Source organism: Hemiscyllium ocellatum, chromosome 28 (assembly GCF_020745735.1).
Source record: "Hemiscyllium ocellatum isolate sHemOce1 chromosome 28, sHemOce1.pat.X.cur, whole genome shotgun sequence".
Classification (NCBI taxonomy): Eukaryota; Metazoa; Chordata; class Chondrichthyes; order Orectolobiformes; family Hemiscylliidae; genus Hemiscyllium; species Hemiscyllium ocellatum.
The window spans coordinates 2,890,629-2,908,427 of record NC_083428.1 but is presented as its reverse complement, the minus strand read 5'-3'; the positions used below and the strand labels follow the sequence as shown (position 1 = coordinate 2,908,427).

The 17,799-nt window shown below is 44.7% G+C and overlaps 1 protein-coding gene across 1 annotated transcript in view; it reads left to right on the top strand.

The window, feature by feature from the left end:
* Positions 1-10,736, top strand: part of LOC132829124 (SURP and G-patch domain-containing protein 2-like) — a 42,576-nt gene extending 31,840 nt beyond the window's left edge. The window contains exons 7-10 of the mRNA XM_060846446.1: positions 1,846-1,904; positions 4,123-4,259; positions 7,020-7,155; positions 8,923-10,736. Of these exons, the coding sequence (XP_060702429.1) occupies positions 1,846-1,904; positions 4,123-4,259; positions 7,020-7,155 (332 nt within the window). The 3' untranslated portion in view covers positions 8,923-10,736. The remainder of the gene's footprint in view (positions 1-1,845; positions 1,905-4,122; positions 4,260-7,019; positions 7,156-8,922) is intronic.
* Positions 10,737-17,799: the final 7,063 nt, after the last annotated feature.

Sequence of the window (17,799 nt, the reverse complement as noted above, 5' to 3'; positions counted from 1 at the left end):
TTGTAAAGGAAACAAATGTATGACACTGTCAACACCCGAATGATGTTATTTAAACAGTAAAGCTTCTCTGCATTCTGTCCTATATTCAAGAGCAGAATCTTCTCTCTCTCTCTCTCTCTCTCTCTCTCTCTCTCTCTCTCTCTCTCTCTCTCCACCCCTCTTGATTTTCTAAGATCTTTTGCTGTTTAGCTTCACATGCAATGTTCTAATTTGGAAATGTTTCTCCGTGCCCCAAAAGTTGGAGGAGGTACTTTGGCCCTTTGAGCCTACTCTGCCATTCATTACAATCATGACTGATCATCCATCTTAATATCCTGTTCCTGCTTTCCTCCCTGACGTTTTAATTCCTTTTGACCCAAAGTCTAACTCCAACTCCCCTTTGAAATTGTACAATGTGTTGGCCTTGACTGCTTTCGTTGGTAGGAAATTCCATAGGTTCATCAGTTTCTAGGTGAAAAGGTTCCTCTTCGTCTCAATCCTAAATGGTTTACCCCTTATTGTCAAATGTGACTGCTGGTTCTTGACTCCCCAGTCATTGGGAATATCCTTCATGAATCTACACTGTGTGGGCCGATTAGAATTTTATATATTTAAGAAGTGCATACTGAAACCCGAGATAAGCTTATAAAAAGTTCTTGTTAAATAGTTGGAAGGATGAGTAGCGAGGATGACACCAAGAGACTGCTGAAGGATATAAACAGGTTAAAGGAATGGGCAAAAATTTGAAATATAACGTGGGAAAATGTGAGGTTATACACTTTAGTAGGAAGAATAGAATAGTTGACTATTACTTAAACAGAAAGACTGCAGAAAGTTGTGTGATTTGATGGTCCATGTGAATAAATCACAAAAAGGTAGAATGCGAGTTTAGCAGGGAAGTGGAATGTTTATAACAAAAGGAAAGGAATATCAAAATAGGGAATCTTAACAAAACTATAATGGCACTAGTTAGATCACACCTTGAACACTGTGAACAATTTGGTCACCCCATGTATGGAAAGCTATAATGGCATTGGAGGCAATCCAGAAAAGGTTCACTAAATTGATTTCTGACATGGAGGTAAAGGCAAAGTTAAGTAAGTTGGGTCCAACATTCCCCCGAAGCTACCTGGCTCCAATGTTCCATGCATTATTATTGTGGCATTGACTTGTGGTTCCAGAATTCCCTGCTGTGTATGGGCCTTGGAGGCCCACATAGCTAGTTAAAACAAAATTAGAGGAACATTGATTGAGCCTGTACTCATCGGAGTTTAGAAGAATAAGAGGCAATTTTATTGAACTTTTAAACTCCTTTGGGAGCTTCACCAGATAGAAGCTGTGAGATTCTTTTCTCCTTATTGGCGAGTTTAGGACCAGCAGGCATAATCTCAAGATGAGAGATTACTGCAGAGGGCTATCGGGGCTGGGTTGATTAAGTTTGTTCAAGGCTGAGACAGGCAGATCCTTAATCAGGAAGGGAATTAAGGGTTATGGGAAAAAGGCAGGAAAGTAGAGTTGAGGATCAGATCTCACACAATGGGCCACAAAAGGATACCTAAGCACTGACATATTTGTGGTCTTAATGTGGCATCTGTTTGAAAAATTGCTTCGGAACAGTTTGTTAGTCTATCTCCAGCCTCCTAACAGGGAACTGTTCTGAAAAATTATCCCTTTTGAAGCGAGCCCAAATTTAAAATCTCTTAATTTTAAATAACTATTATCTAAAGCAACAGTGAAAAATTATACAAAAGACATAATAATCTAGAAAACAAGCTTGTCATTCTGGCTGTGTGACTGTCATTCTCCTTTCATTTGTTGCTATAGTAACAAACTGAAATCACTAATGCGTTTGTGCTGTCATTTCAGTCCGAGAGTTAAAGAGAATTGGTTATGACAAGCCAACGTACAAACCGAAAAAAAAGACGGTAAGGTTGTAGACCATCAAGTATGGTCATCTCTATTACCATTTATCAATCCTAATGTCATGTTCCCAACCAAGTATTCATCCTGCTATTTTTTTAAGGCATCGATTCATTTATTAATTGTTTTATCCGTGCTAGTTTGGATGTTGAAGTGCTTGCTATTCAAATACAGCAAATAATTGAAAAAGAAATTACACAATTTTGTCCCACACTCCTGCTAATGTCAGATATGGATTGGTAGGCAGCATTCTCTTGCCACTTCACGCCATGGTTTAAATTAGATTAGATTACTTACAGTGCGGAAACAGGCCCTTCGGCCCAACAAGTGTACACCGATCCTCCAAAGAGCAACCCATTTCCCCTACACATAAAACTACGGGCAATTTAGCATGGCCAATTCACCTAACCATTCTTAATTCATTCTAGAAATTTGATCCTCATAATTCAGGTAGGCACTTGCAGAGGTGCTGTTCTTTGTGTGAGACATTATATTGAGGCCCTGCAGTTCTTCCGGTGCATGCAAAAGATCCCACGGCATTACTTCTACAAAAGAGAAGGAGAGTTCTCCCCAGCATTCAGAGATGTAACAGTTTATAGAGTTATACAGCACAGGAACAGACCCTTCGGTCCAACCAGTCTATGCTGACCATAATCCCAAACTGAACTAGTCCCATCTGACTGTGCTTGGCCCTTATCCCTCCAAAGATTTCTTATTCATGAACTTGTCCAAATGTCTTTTAAACATCATAACTGTACCTCCATTCACCACTTCCTCTGGAAGTTTATTCCACGCAACAAGCCACTTTCTGTGCAAAGAAAATGCCCCTCGTGTCTTTCTCCTGTCACCTTAAAAATATGCCTTGTAGTCTTGAAATCCCCCATCATTGGAAAAGCCATCTACCATTCACCTTATCTATACCTTCATTTTATAAACCTCTCAACTTCTTATGCTCCATTGAAAAATGTCCCAGCCTATCCAACCTTTCCTTACAGTTCAAATCCTCTATTCCCAGCAACATCCTGGTAAATCTCTCCTGAAACTTCTCCAACTAATAATATCCTTCTTATTACTGGGTGACCAGAAGTGGACGCAGTGCTCGAGAAGAAGCCTCACCAATATCCTGTACAACCTCAATATAACTTCCCAACTCCTGCACTCAGAGGACTGAGCAGTGAAGACAAATGTGCTAACTGTCTTCTTAACCACCATATTTATATGTAATGCAAACTTCAAAGAATTCTATACCTCAACCCCGAAGTTTCTTTGTCGTACATTACCCAGAGGTCCTACGTTTAATTGTGTAAGTTCTGCCCTGGCTTGTTTTACCAAAATGAAATAGCCTGCATTTATTCAAATTAAACGCAATCCCCCACTCCTCAGTTCACTGACCCAATTGATCTCTGTGTAATCTTAGATAACCTTTTTCACTGTCCGCTGTACCAAACATTTTAGTGTCATCCACAGACTTACTAACCATGCCTTCTACATTGTTATCTAAATCATTTATAAAAATCACAAACAAAAGTGGACCCAGCACCGATCCCTGTGGAACACAGCTGGTCACAGGCCACCAATCCGAAAAACAACCCTCCACCCTCAAAGGCATTACTAAAGTCCAAGTAAATAATGTCTCCTACTCTGCCCTCATAAATCTTCTTGGTTACTTCCTCAAAAAATTTCAATCACGTTTGTGAGATAGTTTCCCTCTCGCAAAACCATGCTTACTATCCCTAATCATTCCATGCCTCTCCAAATGCATATAAATCCTATCTTTCAGAATCACCATTTGTTTGTTGATCTCATTGCTATTTGCGGGGTCTCACCTTTGAGTTAGAAGTTGTGGGTTCCAATTTCACTCGAGAGATTCGACAGAATCCAAACTGACATTTCCAGTGCTTATACAGGGTGTACCTCCAGTCTCCTGGCCAGTATCTATTTGTAAATTAAATCAACTCCCAGTGGACACATCAATAGAGTCACCAAATGTTGATCAGAAGAAGATAGATTATCTGATTTCCAGCCAGACCTGGAAAGCTATGAGAAATTGTTCACCTATACAAAGATCAGCAAGCCCAGAGAACAAACCTGTCTGACTCCTCTCTGCACTGGTTGGTTTATTTACCCTACTGGACCTTTTGAAGGTTGCTGACACTGGGTCAAATCGATTGACTATTCAAAATACAAAAGCATTATTCTAAACAAATACATTTATTTTTTCAGAAAAGTGAGGATCTAAGTTACAGTAAAAACAAGCTGGCAGTGGACAACGTTGGGTACAAGATGCTACAGAGAATGGGCTGGAAGGATGGTGAGGGACTCGGCTCAGAAAAGCAAGGAATCAGAGACCCTGTCAACAGGTATGAATCAGAATAGAGAGGGATTGGGCTGTACTGGATATTGCTGCCTATGTTTTGTTATGGACTAGGCCAGACCAATCAAAACATTGTTAAGCATGCAGCCCTAGACCTAACTCTGCAATTTATTTCAGTAAGTGTACAGTGAAAATTACCCAGAGTAAGATAGCTAGGTTGACTACTAGATTTTAAATCAGACAAAAATTTATTCACAAAGTCGCACAATGAAACACAAAGAACAAAGAACCCCTACAGAACTCGACCTATCCAGCTAGATGTAATTATGCTGTTCCAAATATACACAACAGTCCCAATAAGCAAACTCCTTTTAAAATCCAGTATAAATTGAACATATGCTTACTGGTTGAAATTGAAAGGCAGAAAAGAGGGTTTCCACACAGCTCCCTGTTGAACTTCTCAGTTCAAGACTCAACTAAAAACAACTCAGCTGAGCTCAGCTAGAGAGCTGACCACTCCCCTCTCTTTATACGGGTCTCTTCTAAAGCATGACCACTTTGGCCTGAAGTCTCATCTGTTTACATATAAACAAAAGGCCTCTCCAAATCCTTCTCATTTCTGTACCAAACCAGACTGATCGGAGTCTTGCCCGGTTTATTGCCCCTCTGAAAAAAATCAAAGACCAAGTCTTCTTGAGCCAAGGAACAGCTTTTAGGGGGAAAAAAGGGACTAGCTTTGTAACAGTTTGCCAGAACACGTTGGATGTAGCTTTGTCTCTCTGCTAAACCTAAGAATGAAAATATCATTCTTTTTGATGAGATCAGAGTATTTTTACCTCATTCAGTGAAATGGGAAATCAATATCGTTCACTTCAGGAATGCATAATGGTAGGCAGGCCACGTACACTGGAGCACTTTGCATATTTGAAAATGTATTGCTGGAAAAGCGCAGCAGGTCAGGCAGCATCCAAGGAACAGGAGATTCGACGTTTCGGGCACAAGCCCTTCTTCAGGCTTATGCCCGAAATGTCGAATCTCCTGTTCCTTGGATGCTGCCTGACCTGCTGCGCTTTTCCAGCAACACGTCTGCAGTCTTCACTTTCTCCACTTTGCATATTTGTAAAACACATACTGTACTGGTGGGGACAGGTCTATCGCTGTATCACTCTGAGGTACAATACTGGTGGGGACAGGTCTGTCGCTGTATCACTCTGAGGTACAGTACTGGTGGGGACAGGTCTGTCCCTGTATAACACTGGGTACAGTACTGGTGGGGACAGGTCTGTCCCTGCATAACACTGGGTACAGTACTGGTGGGGACAGGTCTGTCGCTGTATAACACTGGGGTACTGTACTGGTGGGGACTGGTCTGTCGCTGTATAACATTGGGGTACTGTACTGGTCGGGACAGGTCTGTCCCTGTATAACACTGGGGTACAGTACTGGTGGGTACAGGTCTGTCGCTGTATAACACTGGGGTACTGTACTGGTGGGGACTGGTCTGTCGCTGTATAACATTGGGGTACTGTACTGGTCAGGACAGGTCTGTCCCTGTATAACACGGGGTACAGTACTGGTGCGGACAGGTCTGTCGCTGTATAACACTGGGGTACTGTACTGGTGGGGACAGGTCTGTTCCTGTATAACACTGGGGTACTGTACTGGTGGGACAGGTCTGTCCCTGTATAACACTGGGTACAGTACTGGTGGGGACAGGTCTGTCCCTGCATAACACTGGGTACAGTACTGGTGGGGACAGGTCTGTCGCTGTATAACACTGGGGTACTGTACTGGTGGGGACAGGTCTGTCCCTGTATAACACGGGGTACAGTACTGGTGGAGACAGGTCTGTCGCTGTATAACACTGGGGTACTGTACTGGTGGGGACTGGTCTGTCACTGTATAACATTGGGGTACAGTACTGGTGGAGACAGGTCTGTCGCTGTATAACACTGGGTACAGTACTGGTGGAGACAGGTCTGTCCCTGTATAACACTGGGGTACAGTACTGGTGGGGACAGGTCTGTCGCTGTATAACATTGGGGTACTGTACTGGTGGGGACAGGTCTGTCGCTGTATAACACTGGGTACAGTACTGGTGGAGACAGGTCTGTCGCTGTATAACATTGGGGTACTGTACTGGTTGGGACAGGTCTGTCCCTGTATAACACTGGGTACAGTACTGGTGGAGACAGGTCTGTCGCTGTATAACACTGGGTACAGTACTGGTGGAGACAGGTCTGTCCCTGTATAACACTGGGGTACAGTACTGGTGGGGACAGGTCTGTCGCTGTATAACATTGGGGTACTGTACTGGTGGGGACAGGTCTGTCGCTGTATAACACTGGGTACAGTACTGGTGGAGACAGGTCTGTCGCTGTATAACATTGGGGTACTGTACTGGTTGGGACAGGTCTGTCCCTGTATAACACTGGGTACAGTACTGGTGGAGACAGGTCTGTCGCTGTATAACACTGGGTACAGTACTGGTGGGGACAGGTCTGTCGCTGTATAACATTGGGGTACTGTACTGGTGGGGACAGGTCTGTCGCTGTATAACACTGGGTACAGTACTGGTGGGGACAGGTCTGTTACTATAGCACTCGGGTATAGTACTAGTGAATGCAGATCTGCCTTCTGAGGTGGTTGAGATGCAAACAACTTAAAGAGATATATAATATCTTGCACAGCCTTAATCTATGTTAGCTCCAGCATTTTTTTACACTTGATAATGTATTAGCATCAGTGCATTAAGTAAACTCTCTAATATTGCAAGCTTTACAAAGTAAACTTCTCTCCTTCATAGAGGTGTGACATCGACAGACAGGTCTGGACTAGGAGTTGGCGGCACTGCAGAGAAGGATGAGGTGGATAATGAATTTGCTATTTTCCGTAAACGGATGATGGTGGCGTTCAGATCCAAGCTGCTGTCTAAATCCTAGGTATGCATTTCATTGATTTGCAAGGATGATCTACTGGGATCGCTATAGAAGCTGGAAAACAATTAAACGTTGTTAGTCGGGTGCTGAGAGTGTAAGAATGAATTGTATTTCTTAAATTTATCCAAAATTTTGGGAAAGTCCCAGAAGTGTTTTACACGCATTCACCAGATTTACAGCATTGAAACATTAGGCAAGGCAGCAGTATCTCAGTAATGTTCTGGGGGTTGAAATTTACATTCAGTTAATTCTGGAATTAAAAGCTAGTCCAATGGTGAGAGTATGATCATTCTCCATTGTTGTAAAACTCTTCAGATTCACTAATATCCTTCAGGGACGGAAATCTTCACTTGGTCTGACCTATATGTGACTGCAGACCCATAACAATGTGGTTGACCTTTTAACTGCCCTCTGAAATGACCTCATGAGCCAAACAATTCCAAGGAAACTTAAGGATGGGTAACAAACACCAGCATCATACTTATCCCATGCAAGAATTAACAAAAATATTCAGCACAATTGACCCAGGGCAAGGTCCAATATAAGTCACCTTTCGCTGTTTCACATCTAGCCTTAACTGTTATCATTAAATATGGCCTAAGGTCTAATGGAATGTGGAAACAGGTGTAAATATATTAATTAAGAGTTAATTGGGTTTGAATTGGTTGTATAAATATGGGGAGCTAGTGATCAGCGTGGTGAGAGTTTAATGGAGCGTGGCGAATGGGAATAAAGCTCTCTCATGAACATATGGACTTGAATTCCGTTTAAGTACAGTTCTTGTTTGGCGTATAATGCAAAAGCATAATCTATTAATATTTCTCTGTCCCGTGTATATCTGTCTTTCCCCAAATAAATTTCCTATATTGTTTGCCAAAAGTAGTGAGTTCCACATTCTGACATTTTCTGGGTGAAGTTTCTCTTGAGTTTACTGTTGGATTGATTAGAAATCATATTATATTGGCTATGTTAATGATGTAGTAGAGTGAAGACATCACCTGAACATTGTAGGTGTTCAATGGGCTGAGGAAGGTGCAAACTAAAACAGTTTCCATTCCCAACCACCATCCAGCACTTCCCTGTATAAAACTCCATTTATGTTTAACTATCAGGTGTACACCAATGGAGCTTCACTGTGGTGTCCTCAGCCACCCAGCTGAGTGAGACACCAGCGATAGGTGGCTCTTCCCACATGGACCCTGTACCCCAATCAGGGGCAACCCCTTCAGGAGATGAGGGGTCCCAGTACCTCAGTAGGGGGCAGAACCTACAGGAGGGGGAAGGGGACACCGTAACCCAGGAAAGGGCAGCCTCTTCATGACAGGGAAGAGGACCCTGTACCCCAGTGAGGGGCCATCCCTTCAGGAGAGAAGGGGTCCCTGTACCCCAGTGAGGGTCAGCCCCTTTAGGAGTGGAAGGAGGGGGGCCCTGTACCCCAGTGAGGGGCAACCCCGTTAGGAGGGGAAGGAGGGGGGCCCTGTACCCAAGGAGAGTCAGCCCCTTCAGAAGAGGAGATGAAAGCTAAGTTATTTTCTATAGAAAATTTGCTCAGTGCAACTGTGATGTGACACCTAAATAGCTGAAGACTCATTACCACACTGTGTGGTTGATGAATGGCCACTGGGGACAAAATATTGGGAATGCAAATTTGTATCTAAGCTTCAGTGAGGGTCAGCACTTTCAGGAGAGGAAGGAAACTAACTGAAACAGTGAGAAGGATGTAGATTTCTCGAACTCCCAGGAAATAATGCCATCTATTTTATCTTTCAGGTTAATCTTGGGCATGTGATGCTGGGAGTTGCTGAAAGTGGAGAATGGTCTTTGTGGTACAAGCGTAGAGGGTTTGAGGCCATAAGACGTGAAATGACCTGAAAATGCAGAATATTTAAAATGGAAGCTATCCAGAGGAGGAATGAATGGTGGAGCGCATTATACCTAGTAAACTAGTAATCTAGTAACTCGCTATACTTGGTAACTTACTGTACATGGTAACCTGACCACACATAACAACAAAATCCAGACCTCTGTTTGGATAATTTAGAATATCCAATCATTTAGCTGGATCCAAATGTTTGTGTATGTGGTTGGCCAACCCAGGTGTATACATTTGATCCCTTTCATGTCGGAGGATGAACAGTTATAGGAAATCAGTAATACACTTGTTTCATTCTCTTTTTTTTTACAATGTGTCTTAACGTATTCTCCATTTTAGGTGTCATTGTTTTCTATAGAAAATTGATGAACCTTTCCGCAGTGCTTGCTCTCTCTCTCTCTCTCTCTTTTTGTCATCCCCTTGACTCCCCAAGCTCACGCTTTCTCTCTCTCTCTCTCTCTCTCTCCCTCTCTCTCCCTCTCTCTCCCTCCCTCCCTCCCCCGTCTTGTTCACCCTCTCACTCGCTCTCTCTCTCTCTCTCTCCCTTCTCTCTCTCTCTCTCTCTCTCTCTCTCTCTCTCTCCCTCCCCTCTCAGTCTCTCTCTCTATCTCTCTTTCTTTTGTACAACCCAGCTTCATGGGTGATATCTTGAATGTTGCTGCACAGGCCTTGGTAATAGGTAAGTATCTGTCATAGTTGCCTCTTCAGTGATTTGCAAGTGGAAGATTTGTGTCTGCCTAAACCACATTCTTCCAGACTGCAAGTAGAAACTCTGCTTGCACCATGACATTTCATTAAATACAGTCAGCCATAACCAAACCAAGTATTAATCTAGGGACAGTCTACATCACTTATTTTTGTTTCTGGGGAAAAGTCTCAGAACATCACTGGCTGAAACATACAAAATGGAGCACGAGGACAGAGAACTATTCATTTGTTCCAACAGCTGGGAGAAGCTGTGTTGAATGAGAGTTTTGACAAGAGATGATTGAGTGTTAGTATTGACATTGCTGGGTGAGATTCATAGGGAAACCATTAACACATTGCTCGAATACACATTTGCAGCATCGCCACAGATTGCAGTCGTGCCCTTCCCAATGCCAACAATTCCCCAAGATTGTGTTGACCTTCAAGTTGCACTGGCCCCATCACTATAAGGTGTGCCCAGGTCCCTTTGGGCAACGGTACAGGCATGCGAGGACAATCCTACTGAGGGTGCACAGTCAGGATATGGAGGGATTCTCATTTAACCAACTGTGTGGGTCTTGATAAGATGTGTGTGGATGAGATGACAGCACTTGACTGAATATGCATCGAGAACCTGGTAGGGAGACACACAGCCCTAATGAAACCCGAAATGTAAAAAGTATTGTAGCAAAAGTGCTTGTTCAAATTCCTGTGTTTCTGTGCCGTTCTCTTGACTTAGCTGTGGTGTTTGTCGTGTTATTTATATCAGTAGTCAAACCTTGTGAGATTTTGCTGAATTATTTCATGTTGCTTCACTTAATTCAGTCACTGTGCTCGCTGTGGTGGCGTTATTCACTGCTGAGTTAACCTACTCTGCACAGCTGTATTGAAGATGTCACCAGAATATTGTCAACTTTTGGATAGTGAATGAGTTAAAGAGAGTGACCATTTCTTACAGATGCAAAATTTATAATCTGGATATACCGAAAAAACAATAAAGCAAGTGTGCTAAAAGCTTCTCTCACCCAAACACTCTGATAATTGCATGCCCTTCCTGTACGTGTACTGCCATTTTTTGTATGACAAAATCATGTCCCCCACACGCAAGCACACTGACAAATACATGATACATACAATGCCCACATTCATACATATCATTCATATAGCAGGTAGAAGAATGATCAACTGTTTGGTGTTATGTAAGAATAGAATGTTGATCTGGCCATCGAGTTTGTTCTCTGCATCTCTTCCAGCTATGTTTATAATTTGAGAGTCTGTGCAATAGGGTTTCAGGTCAACATGACTTGGAACAGAAGGGTCCCCCTGTGATGATGCAGCACTCAGAGCACTGGGAACGTCAGCCAGGATTACATCCAGGGTCTCTGAAGTGGGCCCTCAGTACACCAACAGGACAGAGCTTTGAATGAGAGTTTGGGGTGGGGGATGGGCAGCTGAGAGGCTTGGAATCAGAGATTGGGCAACTTCGTACCCAGAAGAAAGCATCCTAGCAATGAATCGAGGAGCTGCCAGAGGTACCTGGTAGAGCTCAGCAACCAGAACTCAGGAGAGGCTTGAAGTTGCTTCAAGTGTTCCTATTTTTCTTTATTCTTTCCTTGCTGTTTCTAAATTCCTCCCACCCTCATCTTTTTGTCTGTTTAGGTGTTTTTCATGCTCTTTATTTTCTCCCCTTGTTTTGTGCTTTTTTTTATTTCTTTGAAAACATTTACCTTAGAATCTTACCATGAAGATGTTGATTTTACACAGATGTTTTGTGTTTTAATTACATTGAACACGCATTGAAAAAAAGCAGCTTATTGGAGACACCTCATCCTTAAACTGCTTCCTTCTGCCACAGCAGGGAGCTGCACGGGTACACACACGAGTCTAACACCCTAGAACAGGTAAATTTCTTAGTCCCTATATCTAGACTATTTATGGTTACTGATAAATCATTGGATGAGCTGAGCTGTAACTGCAGTACTGTTGGACGCCAGAGAGTGGTGCTGTTGTATAATAGACCGACCTACCAAATGAGAAATATTTGCCTTTCCCAGCCTCAGCCCGACAAGTTGTATTTTGATGCTATTTAGAATTATAAAACAAAATTAGAAACAAAACTTTGAGGAAATATTAGGCAGGTGACCAAAAGCTTGTTACACAAGGGAGGAACCTCTTGATGTGGTGTATATGGATTTCAGTAACGTGTTTGATGAGTTGCCCCACGGTAGGGTATCATACAAAGTACAGAGGCATGGGATTGAGGGTGATTTGGCACTTTGGATCAGAAATTGGCTAGCTGAAAGAAGATAGAGGGTGTTGGCTGATGGGAAATGTTCAGCCTGGAATTCAGTTACTAGTGTTGTACTCCAAGGATCTGTTTTGGAGCCACTGCTGTTTGTCATTTTTATAAATGAGCTGGATGAGAGTGTAGAAGGATGAGTTAGTAAATTTGTGGATGACACTAAGGTCAGTGAAGTTGTGGATAGTGCGGAAGGATGTTGCAGGTTACAGAGGGACGTGGATAAGCTACACAGCTGACCTGAGAGGTGGCAAATGGAGTTTAATGTGGGAAAGTGTGAGGTGATTCACTTTGGAAGGAGCAACAGGAATATAGAGTACTGGGCTAATGGTAAGATTCTTAGTAGTGTGGATGAGCAGAGGGATCTCAGTGTCCATGTGCATAGATCCCTGAAAATTGCCACCTGGGTTGATAGGGTTGTTCAGAAGGCATACAGTGTGTTAGCTTTTATTGGTAGAGGGATTGAGTTTCAGAGCCATGAGGTCATGCAGCAGCTGTTTAAAAAAAACTCTAGTGCGGCCACACTCAGAGTATTGTGTACAGTTCTGGTCACCGCATTATAGGAAGGATGTGGAAGCTTTGGAAAAGGTTCAAAGGAGATTTACCAGGATATTGCCTGGTATGGAGGGAAGGTCTTATGAGGAAAGGCTGAGGGACTTGAGGCAGTTTTCATTAGAGAGAAGAAGGTTGAGAGGTGACACAGTTGAGACATACAAGATAATCAGAGGGTTAGATAGGGTGTTCTATGAACCTCTTAAAGGAGGAGATCTGGAGCAGGAATTCTGGAATTTAGGGGTCAGGTACCTGAAGACACAGTGACCAATGGTGGAACAATTAAATTTAGTTGCTAAATAGTCTTGAATTAAATGAGTGTAGAGATCATGCAGAGTTGTGGTGTTGGAGGATGTCATTCCTGATGAAGGGCTTGTGCCTGAAATGTCAACTCTCCTGCCCCTCGAATGCTGCCTGACCTGCTGTGCTTCTCGACGACAATGTTACAGAACTAGCAAGAAGTAAAGCCGTGGAGAGATTTGAAAAGAAGGATGAGAGATTTATTATACAGGAATTGCTTAATCAGCCATTGTTGATCTGTGACCAAAGAGGGGAGATCAGTGAACAATATTTGGCATGAGCTGAGATACAGACAGTTTTGAATGACCTTGGGTTTATGGAGACTGAGTTGGAATGGTCAAGCCTGGATGTAACAAAGACAAGGGTGAAAGTTTCAGCAGTTGATGAGTGAGATAGACAAGATTTTGGAGGTGTTAGTGATGGTGGGGATCTATAGCCAGAAGTTTATTCTAGGAGCAAATACCCCCCTAGCTCCCCCAAAGTTGTCAACAGAGCTCGGCAGTTGTCAGGATCAGGGAATGAACACAATGGTAAGGGAACAGAGTTTCTGATAGGCACTGATCACAATGGCTTCAGCCTCCCTAAATTTTAATGAGAGGAATTTTCTACTCTTCCAGTACGGGAGATCACACAGCTCATTACCATTAATCAAGGACATTTCATCCATTCTGCACACAGAAAGATCCCAGGGCAGCAATGTGATTACAACTAGGCCATCAGTGTCTTTTTTTTAGTAATGTTTGTAGTTGTTGTACAGGAACTCCCTTCTGACCATCTCCCTGACCAGATCCTACTGGGAGTTGGCTCTTTTACATCTTTCTGAGAGGGCAAAACGTCAGTCCTCAAATTATCATCTTGTCCAAAAGATAGTACATGCAACAGTACAGCACTCCTTCAGGAATCACACTGCAGTGGGTCACATCACATGAACGAGTCTCTCTGAGAGGACTGTTGAGTATATTTTGTATTTGTGGATCATGGTAAACTAACACTGGTCATATAGAGTCACTCATCAGTTACAATCCTCCAGCAGACCATTCAGCCCACTGTGGTTGTGTTGCCTCAGCTAGTCTTATCCCCTTTGCCTTTTCTCTGTAGTCCTGTAAATGCTAATGCTCATTTTGCCAATGAGAACAGTTCTCTTGGTCAGCCCTTTGTAATCAGAGAAACCTCCTTCAAGTCTCTTCTCAAACTTCTCTGACAGGAGCTGCCTGGATCACAGCAACCATTCTTGGAAATCTTCTCTCCACCTAGAACTGGTCACAATGCTGCAACTGAGGGCAGTTTGTACAGATTCCACTTTCGCTGCCATTTATAAAGCCCAAGATCCTGTCTGAAACATTAACCCGTTTGTCAATCAATCCTGCCACTTTCATTAATTTAGATCCCTCTGCTCCTGCACTCACTTTGTATCCTTTACACTGCTTCTCCTTACTCTTCGCACCAAAATCAATCACTTTACATTCTCTGCACTGAACTTTATTGTAGGCAAAAGTGAGGACTGCAGATGCTGGAAACCAGAGTTTACATTAGAGTGATGCTGGAAAAGCACAGCAGGTCAGACAGCATCCGAGAAGCAGGAAAATCAACGTTTTGGGCAAAAGCCCTTCATCGGAAATTCCTGATGAATGGCTTTTGCCCGAAACGTCGATTTTCCTGCTCCTTGGATGCTGCCTGACCTTCTGTGCTTTTAAAGCACCACCCTAATCTGAACTTTATTGTACTCATGTTATAATGAACAGTTACAAATGCAATACCTTTACAAAAACTGAGTTGGAAACAATGCTGTGTTTACAGATTTCAGTGGCAGCAACACCTTGGTTAGCAAGTGGCAATACAGCCTGGCTCCTCCCTTGCTCTCTCCTGGTATCTGCAGCTTGAAAGTCGCTGTGCGGGAGACTCATTTGTAATTAGATCTCCTCTGACACTCTCTGGGCAGAGCTGGAGCTTTCATCCTTGCTTATATCCTCGCTCTAACAATAGTGATTCGTTTTTCTGACTAGTGGAAGAGCCAGGTGTTGGCACACAGCTGTCCTCCAGTAAATTCAAAAACTGCAAGCTCCAGGGAAATGGGAGTGTTGGACATAGTAACACGCCGCCCACAGATCCCACTGTCACTATTCCTGCCCCCCAGAACCCTGAGGGGAACATCACCCCTGCTCATTACTCCACCCCTACTCCCCCTAACACCGTGCCCACTCCAGTTACAGGCTCCTCCCCAGTTCCACACCCACACCGGGTCCCAGCTCCCAGCCCTGCCGAGTTTTCACCATCCCTCCAGACCTCCCCCTCACTGAGGACGAACAATCAGTCCTCAACAAAGGACTCACCTTCATCCCCCTCCATCCACGCATCAACGAATTTAATACACGCCGTGACGTCGAACACGTTTTCTGCCTCCGAGCTTACTTTTACAATCAGGACTCCCGCCCACCTTCCGAGGACCCCTTCGCTCGCCTCCAGCACACTCCACCTGGACACCCCGCGCTGGCCTATTACTCACCCTCGATCTCTTCATTTCCAACTGCCGCCAGGACATTAACTGCCTCAACGTGTCTACCCCCCTCCCCCACTCCAACCTCTCACCCTCACAACACACAGCCCTCCACTCCCTCTGCTCCAATCCCAACCTCACCATCAAACCAGCGGATAAAGGGGGCACAGTGGTAGTTTGGCGCACTGACCTCTACACCGCTGAAGCCAGATGCCACCTCAAGGACACCTCTTCCTACTGCCCCCTCAACCATGACCTACCTCCCATCACCAAACCATCATCTCCCAGACCATACAGAACCTCATCACCTCAGGAGATCTCCCACCCACAGCTTCCAATCTCATAGTCCGGGAACCCTGCACTGCCTGGTTCTACCTCCTTCCCAAGATCCACGAGCCTGACCACCCTGGCCGACCCATTGTCTCAGCATGCTCCTGCCCCACTGAACTCATCTCTACCTACCTCGACACTGTCCTATCCCCCCTAGTCCAGGAACTCCCCACATATGTTCAAGACACCACCCATGCCCTTCACCTCCTCCAAGACTTTCCCCGGCCCCCAGTGCCTCATCTTCATCATGGATATCCAATCCCTCTACACCTCCATCCGCCATGACCAGGGCCTCCAAGCCCTTCGTTTCCTCCTCTCCTGATGTCTCCAACAGTACCCTTCCACTTACACTCTCATTCGTTTGGCTGAACTGGTCCTCACCCTTAACAATTTCTCCTTCGAATCCTCCCACATTCTCCAGACCAAAGGGGTAACCATGGGCACCCGTATGGGCCCCAGCTATGTCTGTCTCTTTGTCAGCTACGTAGAACAGTCCATCTTCCATAGTTACACCGGCACCACTCCCCTCTTCCTCCGCTACACTGATGACTGCATTGGCACCACCTCGTGCTCCCGCGAGGAGGTTGAGCAATTCATCAACTTCACCAACACATTCCACCCTGACCTTAAATTCATCTGGACCATCTCTGATACCTCCCTCCCCTTCCTGGACCTCTCCATCTCCATTAATGATGACCGACTTGACACTGACATTTTTTACAAACCTACTGACTCCCACAGCTACCTGGATTACACCTCTTCCCACCCTACCTCTTGCAAAAATGCCATCCCATATTCCCAATTCCTCTGCCTCCGCCATATTTGCTCCCAGGAGGACCAGTTCCACCACAGAACACACCAGAGACCGAAATTTCCCTTCCCACGTGGTTAAAGATGCCCTCCAACACATCTCGTCCACATCCTGCTCCTCTGCCCTCAGACCCCACCCCTCCAATTGTAACAAGGACAGAACCTCCTGGTGTTCACCTTCCACCCTTCGCATAAACCATATTTCCGCCACCTCCAAACAGACCCCACCACCAGGGATATATTTCCCTCCCCACCCATTTCCACTTTCCAAAAAGACCATTCCCTCCATGACTACCTGGTCAGGTCCACACACCCCAACAACCCACCCTCCCATCCTGGCACCCCCTACTGCCACCGCAGAAATTGCAAAATCTGCGCCCACACCTCCTCCCTCACCTCTATCCAAGGCCCTAAAGTAGCCTTCCACATCCATCAAAAATTTGTCTGCACATCCACCAATACCATTTATTGTATCTGTTGCTCCTCTACAGTGGGGAGACTGGACGCCTCCCAGCACAGCGCTTTAGGGAACATCTCCAGGACACCTACACCTATCAACCACACCGCCCTGTGGCCCAATCTTTCAATTCCCCTCCCGCTCTGATGAGGACATGGAGGTCCTGGGCCTCCTTCACCACCGCTCCCACACCACCTGATGCCTGGAGGAAGAACGCCTCATCTTCTGTCTCAGAACACTTCAACCCCAGGGCATCAATGTGGACTTCACCAGTTTCCTCATTTCCCCTTCACGCCAGCTCCAACCTTCCAGCTCAGCACTGTCCCCATGACCTGTCCTACCCGCCTATCTTCCTATCCACTCCACCCTCCTCTCTGACTTATCATCTTCATCCCCACCCCCGTACACCTACTGTACTCCATGCTACTTTCTCCCCACCCCCACCTCCCTCTCATTTATCTCTCCACTCTGCAGGCACTCTGCCTCTATTCCTGATGAAGGGCTTTTGCCCGAAACGTCGATTTTCCTGCTCCTCGGATGCTGCCTGACCTGCTGTGCTTTTCCAGCACCACTCTGATCTAGGTCCATAGTTAACACTTGGTGTCTGTCATCGACCCTGCTGCGATTTACTGATTCGCCAGGAGGTGGCGGTGCTGTAACGGTAATGTTAAATGTTCAGTGGCACTGTCTGCAGGAGGTGGTTGGTATTGCAGCCACATTGAGCGAGCCAGCCAGCACTTTGCACTGTAATACCAAGGCTAGATGGTCTGCGTTAGGAGACATTCATAAAATTTCTTAACACTCCTCATAACCTTCTCTATTTACTGAAGATTGTATATTTCACA